Source organism: Protopterus annectens, chromosome 8.part0, assembly GCF_019279795.1.
Source record: "Protopterus annectens isolate FY-2018-M chromosome 8.part0, PAN1.0, whole genome shotgun sequence".
In the NCBI taxonomy this organism is placed as follows: domain Eukaryota; kingdom Metazoa; phylum Chordata; order Ceratodontiformes; family Protopteridae; genus Protopterus; species Protopterus annectens.
In genome coordinates, this window is record NC_056741.1 from 1,061,587,814 (window position 1) to 1,061,607,194 (window position 19,381).

The window sequence follows — 19,381 nt, forward strand, 5'->3', positions numbered from 1 at the left end:
TCACCTGCGCCGAAGCTCCGAGAGGGAGAACGGGGTCGGACAAGGGTCCGATGCCACTCGCCCCCTCAGAGCCAACGAGGGAGCCCCGGCGCCCAGATCCCTCGACAGACAGCACCATCGAAGGAATCGGAGCCGACGATGGCAACGGAGACAGAGTTATCGGAGCCGACGGTTCCACTATTCGAACCTCAATGAACTCAGGCTCCGAGCTCAATGGAGTCAGAGGAGGAACATCGACAGAAGTGGACGGAGCCGATACCTGTTGAGGAGGGCTGGACAACATCTTGGCAAGTGCCTGCGACTTTAGCAATCTACTGACCACTCTCTCCACGTCGTGATCCGAGAGCCTAGAGGAACGAGAGGAGTGAGATGATCTGTGACTGCGCTCGCTCTGAAGCAGGGGAGACTGAGGAGATGAATGAATAGATTCCAGAGAGGGTGACCTCAGCCTCTTGTGGCTCCGCGACGGCTCCGAAGTTTCTGATGGAGCCGATGGGGAGACAGTCTTATCGGTTCCAGCCGGAACCGAAACAGCAGGTATAGTCTGAACCAAAGACAGCTCCACACTTGGAGCCGACGATTTGGACGATTTTGGGGATTTCACAGGCTGAGTCTTGTCCGGTGAATCCTGGGGCTTTAAAAGGCCCCTAAGAATAAGCTTATTCTTAAGCTCCTGCAGAACTCTTGGACTAAATGCATGGCAGATAGAACAAGAGTCCTGCAGGTGCACAGCGCCTAAACAATAAACGCAAGAAGTGTGCCCATCTGTCAGAGGGATTTTCTGACAGCATGAATCACACTTCTTGAACCCAGACACCTTAGATTCTTTAGACATCCTGAAACCAAAAATACAATACTCTACAGAAAAATTACAGACAGTACAAAATAATAGAGACTAATTTTTTTTTTTTTTTTTTTTTTTTTTAGGAAGCCTCTAGCTCAAACGGCTGTTCTAAAAAGAAGGTATAAGGAAAGCCTCTAACCTAAACGGCTAACCTGACAGGAAAACGATAAGAAGGGGGAGGGGTATAACTCTCTAATTAAAACGAGTTCTAAGAGGGGAGGGAAACTACAAAAACTTCACTCAACTACCACAACAAGTATAAAACTAAAATTTAGAATACCTTACTAAGAAAAAGGATTATTTCACAGAAAAAAGTTTTATAATAAAGTCAATACAAGCCTGAGCCAGAAAAACGACACCTCGCAGCTGAATTGGCAAATGAGATCTGGGTAGCTAGTGCTAGGCATCATGGGATAAGGGGTAGCCTCGAGCCAGTAAACAGCTCTCGAGCTATAGAAGATGGCCGAGTCGGAGCCCCAACCAGCAAGAACGAAGGCGAGATAGACAACTTAACATCAGTGGTTCAGCTTAATTGGTGAGATGTAAGGGAGGAGAGAGAATAGTGGCTCAGCCTAATTGGTGGGATGTAAGGGAGGGGTTATGGCTTAGAAAAAAAGTAGAGATACTGGGTACGGGTGGGAATAGGGGGCAGGGAGGGGAGCGAAGTGAGTGGAGCGAACAGAGCAGGCTAAAGACTGCAAGGTAAGTGTCTAACACTCATCAGTAAGATATTAGTTAGTTTCTGTAGTATAGCCAAACTGTTAGGAGTTTATAGGAATTTAGTAGGGAAGTACAGGGTTGGAATGGCTGGAAGAGTGGAGGGAGAGGGAAATAGCTAGAGAGAGATAAGAGAGGGCTCAGGCCTGATCGAGTGTGCTCACCCTTACAGAATTTAAGATGAATATAGTAACGCATACACTTTCTTCTGTTGGTAAACTCTGTTTTCCCAGTTTTAAGGTATCCCTGTTTTGGCGTTCCATGTTTATAGTCCGCTGGTCTAGTGGGCAGGGGCCAAAAGGCAAGCAGTAGGGAGAAAGAACTGTTTGGGAGAAAGCAGTTTAGAAAGGTTAAATGAAAGATTTGGGTAGGAGGGATTTAGAAAGACTAAAACGACTAAAACAATTGCAGTACTGAGTGTGATTCAAACTCAGCATAAATTACTTCACTTCTGCTTTACGGCAGTTAGTAGCCTAAGAATAACTGGCTATGTTCTTAATGCAGTATAAAACATCCTTAGAATCATAGGGAATATCACTGCAGCGTTAGAACGCAGTTACCAAGAAAAAAAAAAAACATCTCACAGGTGACGTACAACTTTAAGCATGCGTGCACGAGAGCAGTGCAAGATGTAACCTGCATAACGGTTCAGCTCTAATAAGTCCTCTGCTAGGTTCACTATAATGCAAACAGCATTACAAACACGTAATTTAGCAAACTGATGCTATCTGTTAGGTTCTAGTGCTACTGCTACTACTGCTAAGTAAGATTCCAATGCAAAAACAAGAGCACAATGATACCGCTAGTAAGAACTTACAATTATTAGCAGATTGTAACTAAATCTTCACATATGCATGTGCAGACAACAGTGTTATATACAAATCAGGCAGCAAATATGCTAGAAATATGCACTTTACAAGGGCCACTAGTAAGAACTTACAATTATTAGCAAATTGTACCGAAATTTTCACATATGCATGTGTGGACGACAGAGTTATATACTGTAACAAATCAGGCAGCAAATATGCTAAAAATATGCACTTTACAGGGACAGCAAATATGCTAGAAATATGCTAGAAACTTGCAATTACAAGGGTATATGCAGTAGTAGTGAAAAATTTATGAAAAATACTGGCAGTTTATGACCTTGTTGATGGAAATTCAAAAACCACCTTTGCAAGAAAAAAACGGATATGTTAATTCTGTCTGAGAAAAAAAATAAGGAGGTTTAGATGAAAGTGCATGCATTTCGAAATCCTTCTTACAGAGGTTATGGCTAGCAAAAATAAGGTCTTCCAGGACAAAAACTTTAAACTGGTATTAGCAACAGGTTCAAATGGGGGCCCTGTCAAGGACTGGAAAACAAAAGTGATATCTCATGGTGGAACTGGATCTTTTGAGTGGGGGTTGTAAAAGAAAGGCACCCTGGAGGAAAGTCTTAGATAACCTAAGAGAGGCTATAGGGATATGACCTTCACCAATATGAAATGAAGAAATGGCAGGAAATTGAACTTTGATAGTGGAATAACTAGCCCCACCTTGAAAAAGATAAGCTAGGAAGTCTAATACTGTGGGAAGAGAGGCTGAAAAAGGGTCAAGGTCTTTCTCTGAGGCCGAAATAGAAAATCTTTTCCATTTGCTCTTGTATATCTTTCTAGTAGAATGTTTATATGTGAGGAAGACAAAATGTCTGCAATGAAAGGGGAAAACCTGGACTGTCAAACCGTCACAGAAACTGGAAGAACAATGTGGTTAGTTTGAGCATTCGTATGTCCGAGTGAGGTTGGGCGGACAGATGTGATATCAAACTTGGGTCCAAGCCCAAGTCCCAGAAAGGATGAAATAGATGAAGCCAGAAAAAGGGAAACCACACTTGTTGAGGTCAATGTGGGGCTAGGAAGATGACAGAGACCTTCAATGCCGATGCTTTCAGAAGAAACTTTGGAATCGGGAGGAAAGGGAAATGGCATAAAAAAGTCTGGGGATCCAAGGGCACATTAGAGTGTCCTGGGTGACTCCCTGTCATTAGGGATCAGAGCAAAGAACTTGTTACATCTGGTGTTCCAGGTGGGGAAGCGAAGAGAGACTAACATGGAAGGCCACGACGGATGAAAATGTGTTCTACTGATGGAAGACTGAGAGACCACTAGTGAGGGAGCTGACTTGGATCTGCTCAACCTATCTGCAAGAATGTTGGGAACACCCTGGGATATGCGTTGCTTTTACAAAGCGATAAGAAGAAATTGCCCATTGCCATACTCTCCTAGCCTCTTGACGCAGTGGGTAAGACCTGTTTCCTCTCTGTTTACTGATATATCAAACAGCAGTCATGATGTCTGTTTGAATCGAAATCACATCCAAGGGAAGAGTGTTTTGAAAGGTCTGCAATGCTAGGACAACTGCTTTATCTCCAAGACATTGATGTGAAAACTAGCCTCCACATGAGATCACATGCCCTGGACTGTCCTTCCTTGATAATGCCCCCCAACCCAGTAGGGAGGTGTCCATGGTCACTGTGGTCAGTGGAGACAGTAGGATAAAAAGATGGCCCTGCTGACTGATGCAGGGGGTAGGTTATCCATCAGCAAACGTGACCTCTGCAAGTGATTGTAAGAATGACTGAGAGACATGGGTTGTTCCTTGATTGCCCACTGGACTACTAACGTCCACTGAAGAAACCTCAAGTAAAATCTGGAAAACACTACCAAGGTTATGCATGCAGCCATGGAACCTAAGATATGGAGGGCTGTCTTGGTCAGTGACTTTTTGTGACACAAGACTTGTTGATGGATGGATATCTGTGACTGTAGAAGTTTTGCTATCAGTGATCTTGTATCGAGAAGTGCTCCAATTAATTCCAGAGATAGGACTGGTTGCACGTGACAGTTCTGTATGTTTACCATTATCCCCAAGTCTTCGCACAAGTGGAGCAAAGTGTCCATAGCATGGATGGTTAGATTCCTGGATGGGGCTGTTATGACCCAGTTGCCCAGGTAAGAAAATACATGGAATCCCTGTCCCAGAAGCTAAGATACTAACTGGGGCACCTATCCATTTTGATGGGAGTATGCATCCTGGATATCTATTGAGCACATCCAGTCATTTCTCTTCAACAGTGGCAGCATACCTTTCAACTGCACAGATTTTTGTCTCATATTTGTAATCCAATTTTCATAAAATTGTGTTCTTTTCTGGCAAATTAGTGGCAAATCATTAAAGACCTGAAGTTAGAAAATAAAGACAGACATTTGAGTTTCAGGCTTCATACCTTTCAGAAAACTCATGCTAATGCAAAACCTGTTATTCTATCAACCTTCTAAGTTTGTAAGAACAATATTTAAAAACTGTCCCAATTTTGGGACTTTGTCCCACTTTTATTTATGACTTTGTCCAGATTTCTTGCTCTAAGAGGTTGAGAGGTTTGAGTGGCAGAATTGACTGAACCAAGAATTTGGTCTGAACAAATTTGTTTAACTGACTTAGATCCAAAATTGGTCTTAGTTCTCCAGTTTTCTTTGAAAATAAAAAGAAACTTGAGTAAATTCTGGACCTTCTGTGGTCTAGTGGGACCTCTAACTCGATTTTTTTAGAAGTTTTTTTACTTCTGAAGCTTCAAATTCCCTTTGCTAGGGTGGAACATTTGCATTATTCTCTTCTGAAGTGGGGGAATAGAGTGAGTGAGAATAAAGTAGCTTCTGGTAATTATTCTGTAACCACTTGTCTTGAGTTATGGTTTTCCTGTCCGTGAGGTGCAGAGATAAGCAACCCCCTACTGCCTGCACATTAAGACAGTTGGGCAACATTTCAGGAGCTCTGAAAGGGCTACTCTGAGGACCACCTCTACCTCTTGGGTGATGTCTGTTGTTAGACCTTCCCCCCATGCTATAGCTCGGTCTCCAGAAGTGTCAGATGAAAAAACCCTTAGATTTTTGAAATCACATTCTTTTCTCCACCTTTTGAATTCTGGAAAAGGTCCTCTGGGGAACTGAGAATTTGATCCTCACAGCAGAGAGAGATTTTCCATCCTGTTGACCTCTGGAAACGGTCTGTAACTTTTGGATCAAATAGGGTTGATCTGTCATTATGGGTATTAATGAAGGTTGTTTTAAAATGCTCTGTGAAATTGCAAAGCTGCATACAAGCATGCCTCCTGATGGAAACAGAGCTAGCTGCTCTAGATGCCCCCTCTGTGGCATTATAGATAAGGCATACAGATGCATTAGGTGTAGTCATTTGGGAATCAAGAGTCTTTTTCTGATCCACAGACATGGTCTCTGGCACAGAAGTGGAGATCTCCTTGACCAAATCCCTTTGAAAATGTGTGAAGAGTGCCAAGTAGTTAATTCATCGAAAAGATAGGGGAGACATGCACACTCGCTTCCCAAACCTGTCCACAGCATGAGATTATCTGAACAGAAGAGCTTTTCTCAATGAGTTCCTTTCTGGTAGCTGCCACCACCAGACCCTTAATCCAATGTGAACAGTCTTTTGTAGCTACTAAAAATTTGTCTGACTTCTTGAGGATGGGTTCAACTGTGCTAGGTTCCTTCCATGTCTGGGATGAGAAAGTCCACCATCTTATCCACAGGGGATACCAACCAAGAAGTGGCTAGGCTACAGCCAAAAGCCTTGAGGAAAATCAATTCCTCAGAAGAAGTTGCTTGGGAAGGCCAATCCCCTTTATGTCTAAATTCAAGGATTTCTCCAAATGAGACATTTTCAAGGGGGGATCTGGGAGCCTTCTCACTCATCGAAATCAGTATCTGTGGTCGCAGATTCCTCAGTGGAATCTAAGTGCTTCCTTTTACACTTGTGTTTTCTGGGAACCTCTTTTGTAGGTTGCTCACGACAGAACTCAAACATATAATGTCTCACACAGCAGAACAGGATCAAGGCTCTTGAGAACTAGCTGCCCCAACGGGACCAGAAGAGCAGGCCGTGGACCCTGGGAGAGCCTCCTGACTGAGAAGGAGAAGCTCTAGATCTTGGCTGAGAGAGCACACTCTCAAATACTTTCAACACCGAACCCGCAATGGTTTCGGGGAGCTTACTGTTTAGGTCAGAAACCCTAGGAGGAAGCTTGACCATGGAGGCCATCTGGTTCAGGTCCAAGGCAGTTGCTGGAGCTGAAATGTCAAGAACCAAAGCCCTTAAAGGAAGGTTAGGATCTGAGGATCTCAGCTTTGACCCAAATCTGCCACAGTCAATGCCAAAATTAAGGCTCCAGAAGTCGGACAGTTCCAACAAGGTGCAGACCTCGACAGAGAACTGACAGGAGTTGAGGAAACGAAGTCTCAGCTCCAATGATTATCTACTCCAAGACTGAGGTCAGATCTCCATTGACTCTGATCCAGACGATTGGATCACAGAAGGAACCATAACTGGTTATCAACGTTGAAATACCTGTACCAGATCCAGCAGCAGTTGGAGATGGTAGCACCCCCAACTGGATTTGCGACATTGTGTCCATGTCTGCTTCAATGAGACTCCTGGAGGATCTAGCCGACTTGAGAGACAATGCCAAATTGGGAGACCTAAGCCTTGGAGATGCCTGTTCTGAGAAGAACTGAGGAGTCATAGGGTCTATAATGATGGGATCAGCGAGAGGAAGCACTGGAGTCAAAGATTTGGCTACTTTAGGAGCTGGAGATGAAGAGGTAGACAGATCCAGACAGTGCTTCCTCGAAGGCTTTGACTTGTCATACTTGGATGAAGATGAAGCAGAAGAAGGACAAGAAGCCCCTGCTTTTTCAGTTGTTGAAGGAGTCTTTATGACAAGTGAAGGTTGGATGAGACCCTCTCAAATCAACTTACTTCTCTCCACAACTTCTCTCTGACAAAATGCTTTGCAAATAAAACAAGCAATGTCCAGGTGAGAGGGGCCAAGACCATATATGTACATTTATCGTGAGCACTGGAGTTCGGCAATTTGACTGTACATAACACACATTTTTTAAAACCTGAGGATTTGAGGCATTACTACAAAAAAGTCACATAACAACTGCAAAAGTATCAAGCCCAAGAGTAGAGTACATAGGTTATTAAAGCCCTTTAAGCTATTCAAACTATGTAAACTATTCTAACTATTCAACAATCTATGTAAGGTCACATAGATGCACAACTTAACTTTAAAAAGGATTTTTAACACTGATAAAAAAATATTAACTGTCAAAAGATCAATTGTATATAAAGACTATTTGCGTGCACATTATTTTTTTTAATGTAGGGAATATGGAGAGGAGAAGGAAAAAAAACAAATTGTTATACTAAAACGTGAAAAGTAATAAGAATTAGCCTTATCTGAAACACAAAGACTGTAACCACACCTAAGCACTACAGAACCCATCAACACTTGAAAGTGGCAAACAAGATCTGGGGTAGCTCCTTCTGTGCATGGGGACTATGAGTAGGGGGGAGGTGTCTGAGCACCAGATCCTAAGCTTCCAAATGGTAGAGGATGGATATGAGACCCCCTGTGTACAGGTTGGGGGAGGGGGTGAATTTTGTAATACATTATAGTAAATACACTAAATCCCTATTGACAGCTATTAGTCTTAATGCTGATCCTTCATATTTATACCCCCATTGTTAAGCTACATACCCAAAGCATTACCTTCACAACACAAATGGCTACAGCAATAACCCCTTCATTCCCAGAACAGTTCTGTTTTACCTCTGTAAATTTGTCAGCCACCATGTAACGAACTCGCCAGGACTTGTCCTCCGCTGCCTGCCGCAGTGTTGGCATGACAAGCGCCTCAAGGTCTTCTTGTGGCAGTAGTTGAGCAATATTTACGCAAGCCTCCACAGCTAACAGACGAACAGAGTCCTGAAAAAAATGAAAAATCGTGAAGACAGGCCTAAGATAAACGTCTTCTGAAAACCAGTTTACAAAAGAAGAAAACACAACTGCTTTCTTACACTAAACAAAGCTTTAATATTTGTTTTGCATGGTACAGATGGAAGCTATGTACTAATCATAATGCTACATCCTTTTCATCCAAGTCCATCTGATACAACAGTTTTGTAGCAAGCTGCTCAAGCAAGTGCTCTAGTGCCTTAAGCTCCTTTATTTTTTTTTTCATAACCCTTGTGAGCTTTCCCTCTCAGATCAAGTCTGCTGCCTAGACAGCACATATACACAGAAAACAGCTACAATAATCTTTGAAACAGCATAAACATGACAATTTGGATGGTGGGGGTGGATGTTATATAGATTCTTAAGAGAATACTAGGCTATCATTCCTGGCGGGACATTTTAAGCCTAGCCAAGTTACCAATCTGACACTTAGTTGTGTTATCCCATAAGTGTTTAACTGTTCTTGCCAAAATTTTATTTAAATAATTTTTTATTTGTAAAGAATAAAGTGTTAGGGCCACATCTTCAGTGTATCAGGGGATTCTACTATAAGGTTGGATGTTTAAGTACTGCCTCTGTACATAAAGAGGACAGGGTCCAGTCATGGGGTAAATTTCCCATCCCACTCGTCTAAATTACATTTGTACAGGAACAAGATGAGCTTTGTTTTACCTGAATGGGAAGTCTTTTCAAACAGTGATATTCTCTGAAATATGTACATATCCATCCAAACCTTTCTGTTAATGTTGCATATGAGGATTAGGCCCCTGGCAAGGGCGCCCATAGGCAGGTGAAAGGGGGTGCACTTGCACACCCCTGGAATTGGCTGGCTGGGAAATTAAATTTACTTTAATTTACAAAAAAAAAAGTTTCACACAGACGCAACAGGTGTTTGGGACCTGTTTTCATCTCCTACGTCTGTGTGACTGATGGTTTACGTCTTCATCTTCTGCGCCCAAGCGGAATTTGAATTCCAGACGACGTTTGGACTGTGGATGAATGTACAAGTGAGAGGTAGGTTTCTGCGTGTGTGTGTTTAAGAAATAGGTAGGCAGGGTGTGTGAATGTACGAAGTAGGTAGGCAGGGGTGTGTATGCGTGTATATAAGAAGTAGGTAAGTAAAGGTAGGGTGTGTGTGTGTGTGTGTGTAAGTAAGAGGGAGGTAGGGGTGTGTGTGTAAATAAGAGGGAGGTAGGAGTGTGCGTAAAAGGGAGGGGGCTTCATACTTCAGAGTTATCAAGATTTTTGCCTCATATTTTCGGTTTGTTTCTCATAAAACTGTGTTTTTCTGGTACTTTGTTGAGGACTGAAGTAAGAAAATAATGGCAGACATTTGAGATCTAGTCTTCATATCCTTCAGAAAATGCATACTAATGCAAAACTTGTTAGTTCTATCCACTTTCTAAGGAGGTAGGGAGGTGTGTGTGTGTGACTCATACCTCTCAACTGTACAGATTTTCACAGAATGTCCAGATTTTTGCCTTATATTTTAGCTTGTTCATCAAAATTTCTTTTTTTTTTTTTTGACAAATCACTGGGATGAGCTAAGGATTACTAAATAATGAAATGCATTTGAGTTTCTGACTTCATATCCTTCAGAATATGCATTCTAACACAAATCCTGTTATTCTAGCAACTTTCTAAATGTGCCCCTAGTTTTTGGGCCTTTGTCCCCAACATTATAATTGGCTTTTTCCAGATTTCCTGTGATAAGAGACTGAGAGGTATGGTATGGTGTGTGTCTGTGTTTGTGTGTGTAAGAGGGAGGTAGCATACCCATCAGCTGTCCAGGTTTTTGCCCCATATTCCTTCTAAAAATAATTGAAGTTGCTAAATATAATGATAGACATTTTGAGTTTTAGATGTCATATCTTTTAGAAAAATGCATACTAACACAAATACTGTTATTCTAGCAATTTTCTAAGTTTGTAAGAGCAATATTTATAATCTGTCTTTATTTATTTTGTTTGTCCAGATTTCTTGCACTAAGAGGTTGAGGTGTGTGTGTGTGTGTGTGTGTGTGTATATAAGAGGGAGGTAGCACACCCCTCAGCTGTCCAGGTTTTTGCAGAATGCCCAGATTTTTGCCCCATATTCCTTCTAAAAAGGATCGAAGTTGCTAAATAATGACAGACATTTGAGTTTTAGATGTCATATCTTTTAGAAAAATGCATACTAACACAAATTCTGTTTTTCTAGCAATTTTGTAAGTTTGTGAGAGCAATATTTATAATCTGTCCTTATTTATTTTAGACTTTGTCCAGATTTCTTGCATTAAGAGGTTGAGGTGTGTGTGTGTGTGTGTGTGTGTGTGTGTGTGTGTGTGTGTGTGTGTGTGTGTGTGTGTGTGTGAAAGAGAGAGAGTGAAGTGCCCTAGTTTTGTTTAGCAAATGGTATCACTATTGTGGTATAGAATTTTAAAGCAGTGTCACTTGCATCTTGATGCAGAGGGCTGTAGGTTCTACTCCCATAGCATGTAGACTTGTATTTTAGGGGGGGGTCGGGTGCTGCAGTCCTGAGTATGTCCTCCTTTGGATGAGATGCCTAGTAACTATGAACCTGTTTTTCAGCTTGCCACTCATTCCCTATTGCAATATACCAGCTTATCATTTTTTTTAATGTGACATAGAAAATTTATTCTTCAAGCAGGCACTAAATTTGTAGATGAAACACTAAAACAGAAAGTTGTTTTCTAGCAACAAATTATTCATTAATTTCACATCTCTTTAATGTGGAATTAATCAGATAACTTTCACTTCTGCAGAGATTCTGCATATTGACTGATACTGGTGGATTGTAATGACAGAAGTTTAAGTGGCCTTTTATGGTGGAAATGTTCTGAACTGGGCAGTTTGTCATTATTGGTTCATACGTTTTGTTTCATTGCTTACTGGAAAAATGTTCAAATCTATAATTTAAAAAACAATCTAACAAATGATGCTGTATTAAACAAAGGGTATAAATCAATTACTATATATTATAATTAATACAATCTGGAAGGTGAATCAAAGAACTTTTGCATGGTCCTAAAAATGTGTGCAAGGGGCCTATGATATGAAAACAGCCCAAAGGTAAACTTAATCCACTACTGGCCAGATGCATTTTCTTTGAATGTGGGTTTCAATGCTGTTTCAGTGAATGCGAGTTTCAAAGGTAGAGGTTTTAATGCTAAGTCTATTTTCTTTGTAAGACTACTGCCTTGTTTAGCAAATGTCTATCAGTTTTTGTGCTATAAAATTTGAAATAAAAGTTGTAAATTAAATCCAAATATATGTAATCATTGTAGAAGTAAAGCATAAACAGTATGCACACAGAGTTTTGAACAATGTTTATGGCAAATTGGAAGAAACAGCCAAGTAATGGGACACGGGAATGACTGGGGGGGCTCTGGGTTTGCACCCCCCTGCAAAAAATCCTGCGGGCTCCTCTGGCCCCTGGAACAAGTGTTCATAGTAAAATTAGACTTGAGGATTTGGAGTAGGCCCTTAATTACTGGGTCTGAGGATGTCTAATAAACCAGGCATATGCTGCCTCTTAGTAGTCTGTATGCAATCAAGTGCAGTGGCAGGGATTTGAGTTGGTCAATGTTGGACATGTGTTTTAGGCCTGGTATTCTTTTTGTAAGAAACCTCTGTGGTTGATCTAGTTATTGCAATGTCTGGACAGGTGCATACCAAATGAGGCAATGACCTCAATGATGGGCTTAATGAGGGCTGAATATACTGGGACAATGACATATCCAGACCTAGATCCCTCTACTTACAAACTGTGCAATATAGGACGATTTTCTTACAATGACGAATACATGCTGATCGACAAGGATGATGTCTACCGTAAGTTCACAAATCCCTAACTAATGGTTCCACTCTTAGGGGTGTACTGTCAATTGGATTGTTTCCTGGGGCAGTTTTACAGTGATGCACCTTTTGGCATTTAGCTTTAGTCTGTGACTTTGACACCAGTTAACAGTGTGGAACAAAACTTCCCACAGGGTTGTTGAATCTTTGGGAAATTCAATGACTGCTTGCAATCGTACACAAGTTTGGTCAACTGTATATCCCTGATGTCTGCTCTGACTTCAGAGAAACAGATGCCAAACATGAGTGGCCTCAGCACAGAGTCCTGCAGAACCACACTAGGGACAGGTCTTTTTGTGGAGGTGGCTTGCCCTATCCTAACTTCCTGTGTCCTATTTGTGAGGTAGTTTGCAATCCAGTGGGTGACGTAAGGGTTTAGTACTAAATTAGCAAGTTTTTCAACCATGCTTTAATGGATTACTGTGTCAAAAACTCTTGGCAGGTCAAGGTAGGCAATGTATGCTGTTCTTCCCTTCATCCACTGCCTTTGTGAGCCTTTCAAAAAAGTTTGCTAAGCTGAGTAGACATGACCTGCCTCTGAAAAACCAAACTGGGACAGGGCCAGTGTTTTGAAGTTTCATATGTCTTTATTGATTACTTCCATGATAAGTCTTTCCATGGCTTTAAAATGAGGCTGAGCAGACTTATGGGTCATTAACTGCCCAGGTCAGTAGATGGACCTCCCTTGTGCAGAGGTATGACTACTGCTGTCCCCTACATTCACTTGGTACAAAGGCACATTGAAGGCTAAGGTTTAACACTGTTGTTGGGGGACACAGAAAAATCATGCTTCATGCTACTCAGGATGCATCCTGGAATAAAAGGCTGACAGATGCTGTCTTTTTGGCCTTTGAGAGCATCTCTAAGAACATTGAGACATTCCATATTTCCTCCCTTCCTGTGCAGCAGCTAGTCTAAATGCACAAAAGCACTGTAGTACTGTACCACTGGAATGCTCACCAATGATGAGCAATGTTTGTCATTACACAGATGTCTATGTCATTCAAAGTGAGGAGGGCCTGTAGTGAGGGGAGTTATTTGTTTAGGATCTTTGCATTGATCAGTAGTAAGTTTATATTCTTCTTAGTTTGTTTTGTTACTTTGGTAGGCTGATCCGGTTGTCACTGCTAAAAAAAAAGTCACTATGTGAGTGGATAATGAACACTTAAAGGGGGTAGGTGCAAACCATCTACAGCAGCACAGTGTGTTCACCACATCTTCCCAGGCTGACAGATATACTACCCCCTGTGAATGATACCACAAGTTAAGCCAATTATTGAAGTCAATTTTTTTTTTCTCATGCTGAGGTATAATCCTTGGAGAAGGTAAAATGCTGCCCAAATTCTAGGCTCATACCTGCCTGGGTCACACAGTCCAAGAACTCCAATCTGTCTCCTTCATACAATTAATCGAGGTATGTCCTAAGTCACTTACATCCACATGTGCTATGAGAAGAGTCACTATGGTGTGTGTTTTCTGGTGAATCTTGGCACCAGGCCATCAAATGATTACCACCCTCTCTTTACTCAGTCTAGTGAGTGGTATTATTAGTATGTCAAACTATGGCGTTATCTATGACTAGAATATTTGGTTGGGTGGATGCCTGCCTTATTTGGTTTGCCATCTGAGACAACGTGACCCTAATTACTATGTGAGGTGGTAGTCTTTGCCCATGTTGCATGCTTGGAACGTTGCTGAGGGTGCTTAACACAGTTGTCTCATTTCAAACATCTTTGTGGTTTGGAAAAGTTACACTTTAGAACCTCTGCACAAGATGAACCATGTTTTATGTGAGTCGTGGGAAGTTATGATGTGGGGCAAGCTGCTGATTATCTTTGCATCAGTAGTGAATGTGTGAGAGCTTTTAGCCTTCAGTGACAGTAAATACATACATCTCTCACACACCGCATTTATATTGTTTGAGTAGTACATGAACATCAAACAGCATGAGGCAATTCTTACACTGTCTCGAAATATCCATCTCTATCAGGCAAGCTACACAAATTGCTGGAGACTGCTTGCCCATGTTTTCTATTCATTGGAGGTGCTAGCCATTTGGTAGTGGAGATGGTGCTGGTCTCAAAACAGCTGCAAACAGCTAGGAATCAATGATCCTTTGTTCTGTATCTCACCAGAAGCTTAAGAGTAGCACTAATCGCAGGCTGCTTCCTGAGTAGTTGTATTAACCCATATATTTATAGTTCAGTATACTTGCTATTGTCTTCTCTTAGAAGATAAAATGGATGGAATCTACATCAGTTGGATGCGACAGAAAGCCAAGCTGCACAAAGGCTGTGAAAAAGGTTCTCACCAAAACTAAAACCAGAACATTCAGTGAAGTCGCATACACACCGCCCTATTACAGACCAGCAGGAACCTATGTGTCTCTGTTCATTCTCTCACTAGTAGCAAAGCAGAAGCATTAAATCCAGACTGGTTCATAAGAAGCAATTTTCAGACTTTCCAATGATTGGTAACTTCTAGGAATCCTAGGTCATGTCCCTACGCTCCTTCTTTCACTAGGAGCAAAACAGAAGCAATAATCCAAAGCTGATTCCTGAGAAGCAGTTTCTAGACTCACCAGTATTTGGTAGTCTAGTCGCAGATGTTAAAGGTAATGTGGGGAAAAAAATACTCTGAATACTGCTGTGTGTACAGAGTGGGATGGTAGAAAAAGCAAGATAACTCAAGCTTTAAGAATCTAAGGTGAGGGGCCTTCCAAGTTGATCTTTCACTGCCCAGTAGAATGAGCAGATGAGATGAGATTAGATGAGACAGGGGCAGGCAGCTGAAAAGCCAACAACTTTAAAAGCCCATGAAATATGGGGAAGGAGAGTGGTGAATACCCAAAGGCTGTCAGACAACAGCAGTAGTCTTACAGCACTTCAGCTAAATAAAAATGCAATATAATACACATCCTATTTCTTAGATCCTCCCACTAAATAACTAAATTGGATTACTCATCAGTCACGAAAAAGAAAAGGAATTCTCTTCTAACTGACCTTAAACCAGAGCTTTTAAAACTCCAAGAAGCAAAAACTTTAAGGTAACACAGTGGCAAGGAATGGATGGCCAGGAAGGTGTTCACTGATACTCTCCCTAAGGGGAAGCATGGTCCAAAAAAGGGGAGTTACTGTCTGACGTGGGGGTGTGGGGTGTGGAATGGAGTGGGTAAGCAATGCATAAACATTCACCCCCCCCCATAGTCAGGTAGAAGCACAGAAAAGCCAAGCCTCCAGCACACCCTCAGGAACCATAACTGGGCCCAACAAAAAAAAAGCAAGTCCATGGGAGATGGAGGTAGCTGGCAGACCTGGCATGGACACTGGGTAGTGGGGGGGGGGGGCTAGGCCAGTACAGATGTGGTCCAAGGGGACCAAAAAAATAAAAAACAAATGCAGTCAGATAACAGCAGAAATCACACAGTACTTCAACAAAGAAAAAAGAAAACTGGATGGGCTTGGATGCAAACAATAATACAGTTGTGTAGGTAAAATGGATGTTCTTCGTGTTTCACTACTGCAGTCTTAACTGTTGGGATTTCCTAACGTGAAAGCCCTTGGCTGGCCAGACTACCATAGAATCTGTTTTCACCTCTCAGGCTGGAGGATGTCCTTATCGACATCGGTATGCTCAGGTATAAAGGGAACCAGCCTGCATCATTACTTCAATCTTTTCTTGCCACCGGAGGCCGAAGCAGTATGAAAGTATGTCAGTTGGTCCACACTACAGAGAAGTTGTCTTTGGAAAGATAAGTACCCCGTTGGGGAACTCTTTTCTATTTCTCTTAACTCGTGTCAGATAAAGTAAATAATTGTCTCTGCCATGGTAAACAAATCCCACACAGAAACTTCCATACTCTTTGAGTTACTTACTTAGGCCTAGACCATGATGTCCCTAACTGTCGTTTTTGTACTAGGTTTAACGCTAGAATGAATAGGTGTAGGGCCAAATTCTTAGCATGTTTTCTAAGGCAATCAGTTGAACCATGTCTGATGGCGTCCACCAGTTGTCCCGAACTTGAGTTACATAAGAGCAAAAAAGAGGAAAAAAATTTAGCCAAAGTTGGACGACAGTTACTCCCCTGCTGACTCTCCTGCTAGACTGATAATTGTTGAAGGTGAGGTGTCTTCACAGCCCCCTTCGACATTTGAAACAGGAATCCAGACCTCTGTCAAGAACCATTTTTAGTCTGGCATGCCTTCAGGTTTCTTCCACTGCTAACGTTTTCAGCTCATTTGTTGGGTCCAAGGTTGCTCAGCAGGTCATGGCCTCTTACAAATGCTTGTCAAGTGGCGATCCAGCGAGGCCTAGGTCTATGCTGTTGCATTTTCACAGAGAACAAGGCACCAGGGCACTGGACGCACCTAAGCCTAAGGCCAAACCCACCCTAAAGAAAGTCAGTGTGACAGGGCCTCTGCCTAGGCCTAAGGGCTCCCAGTTGCATTAAGGGCCAGACAGACCAGAGGTGAAGTCACCCAGGAAAAAGGAAAGGAGATGACTATACTGACCTTTACCCAGATCTCTTACTATCGAAGAAGGATTTAGAAGACTCTGGTTCAGAGGAAGGTCCTTCTTACACATCCTTTGAGGAATCATATTCCGAGGAGAACCTTCCCTTGGCTTCAGCTCCAGAGGATCAAACTTTTGGGGAACTCTTCATGCAATGAACCAACATCTTCAGTGGGAATCCAAAGATTACCCCCAGGCCAAGAAGAGAGTTAGGGAGTTTTTGGACCTCCCTGAACACAAACCTTGGCTATCCCTCCCATTTTGGACATGGTAAAGGATGTTTTCCAGGATGCTTCCATGAATCCTGACTCACTTCCCCCTGCCCCTAGGAAACCACACAGATTTTATAGGATGCAAGACATCCATAAATATCTGTTTAAAAATCCTTCAGCTGATCCAGAACTTGTTACTCCGCGGCCTAAAGTAGCTAGTGCCAGTGCTTTCAAGAATCCCCAACCCATGGACAAGGAGAGTAGGGCCCTGGACAGGTTCAGAAAAAAAGGTATACACATTTGCTACCCTGTCCATGAGAGCCCTCAATTGTCAATTCCATATGATCAAATGTCAAACAACCATCCTGGATCAACTCAAACATAAGATTGCAATCATAGGGGATACAAATCTTCCAAATGGTAGTTTGAACAAGAGCAAGGCTATTAGGAGTGGTCTACACAGTGTCACCAAATAAATATGCAAATACTCTCAGAACTTAAATATGTCTCATAAATATCAGCCACAATGATAGGTTTAAATATATGTATAATAATAAATAATAAAAGAACAAGAAAGTACTCAGTGAATCATCGTTACATCAGCGTTCAAAATCACTGGAAATATGTAAAACACATTGCAGGACAGTCTCAAATAAATAAATAAAGAAAACATCTAAGCTGTACTGCACTAGATTCTCCACTGTATCTAACAGAAATTACTGTACCCTAGTTAACTTACTTACAAAGCAAGGCAAGACAGATGTGGTGAGTGGATCTTCTTACCAGGTCAAAGACAAAATACAAAATGCACAGTCTCTCTCTCAGAGACGTCTTAAATTTAATACTCCAAATATTACTGCTGGGATACTTGCAGAATGGCATAATTTCTTGTCATCTGACTTCAGTTCCCAGGCTCAAAAACAACAGCATTTAGCATCTATCTGTAACTATATATAACAAGGACTCTTCTTAGATCTAAGGTAGATCTAAGGCAGATCCTGGAAGTCAGAAAACAATAAAACACTTCCACATCTCAAGCCTAGTAATTATTTCTCTTTCAAGATACCAATAGAGGTCCCTAGTATAGACATCTTGTCTCTGGCTGTCATAAACTAATTTAAATGTACAGCTGTTTTTCTGAAATTAACCTCCTGTGTTCCAATTTCCATTATTGTTAAAATATATACATTTACAGTCACAATAGTAGTGCATATACATTTCTGCTCAGTACTTTACAAAACATCTCTTTAGCACACATCTGTACAACATTACATACAGTTCTAATATGTTTGTAACATAAGCATATGAATCATGTTGATATTCACAAATGACATACAATTATTTACAAAATTCCAGACAGCTGGGCTGACAGTATCTCATTCTGTCACACTTTTATATAAATCATACTAATATTCACAAATGGCATATAATTATTTACAAAATTCCAGACATCTGGGCTGGCAGTATCTCCTTTTGTTACAATCACCACTAGAAAAAATAGTCTTCCAAGACAAAAATTTTATATAACAATCACTATCTAGCTCAAAATGCTTTTGAGCCAGACCTTGGAGGATGAAAGGAAGATGCCAAGGAGGACTGGGGTCTTTGATGGGGGGATTATTATACATAATCTCGAATAAACTACAGAGCCTGAAGATAATCCAGAGTGGAAGGTGGACAATGCTGCCAGTTGAAGCTTAATTGTCACAAAGCTGGATCCCTCTTTAAATAGGGAAGTAAGAAAGGAAAGGATGGTAGGGATGGGGGCTGAATAAGGGTCTATGTTCTCTTTGGCGGCCCAAATAGTAAATCTGTTCCACTTGCTTCTATATACTTTTTTGGTAGATGCCTTTTAAGAGGCTAAAAACAATACTTCTGCCTGGAGATGAAAGCCTGGACCCTTTAACAATCACTGGAATAAAAGAAACCATGCGGTTAACTTAAGAGTGGCTAGATCTTGATGGAGTCCTAGCGATGGATGGGTTAGGAGGTCCCAATTGGGCTCCAGTATCCAAGGAGGATACTTCATTGGCCTTAGGTCCTGGTCTTCTCTGGCTCAAAAAAGCAGCAGGAGTAAGCTCCAGATCCTCTCTGTTCGGTTGTGACCTCTTGGATGACTTTTTTTTTTGCAGCAACTTTTGAATTTCTAATACTGCGGACTCCGTCTGACTGGGTGGAACATCGGGGAGTGTCTTTTGTGTTTTTGGGGGCATAATGGGAAAAGGGAATGTAACAGCCTCTGGATATTATGCTTTGCACCTTAACATGTTTTGTTAATTGGGCCCAGGTGTTTGAGTGCAGGAAAAAACAATCCCCACCGACTGCCTCCAGTACAAAGCAGTCGAGCAACACTTCAGGAGTGCTGACAAGGCTTGTCAGA

At 41.7% G+C, this 19,381-nt stretch overlaps 1 protein-coding gene across 1 annotated transcript in view; it reads right to left on the minus strand.

Moving 5' to 3' along the window:
- The window catches only part of PPP2R1A (protein phosphatase 2 scaffold subunit Aalpha), a 2,558,186-nt gene that overhangs the window by 1,720,310 nt on the left and 818,495 nt on the right, over positions 1 to 19,381 (minus strand). The window contains exon 6 of the mRNA XM_044079364.1: positions 8,235 to 8,390. Within this exon, the coding sequence (XP_043935299.1) occupies positions 8,235 to 8,390 (156 nt within the window). The remainder of the gene's footprint in view (positions 1 to 8,234; positions 8,391 to 19,381) is intronic.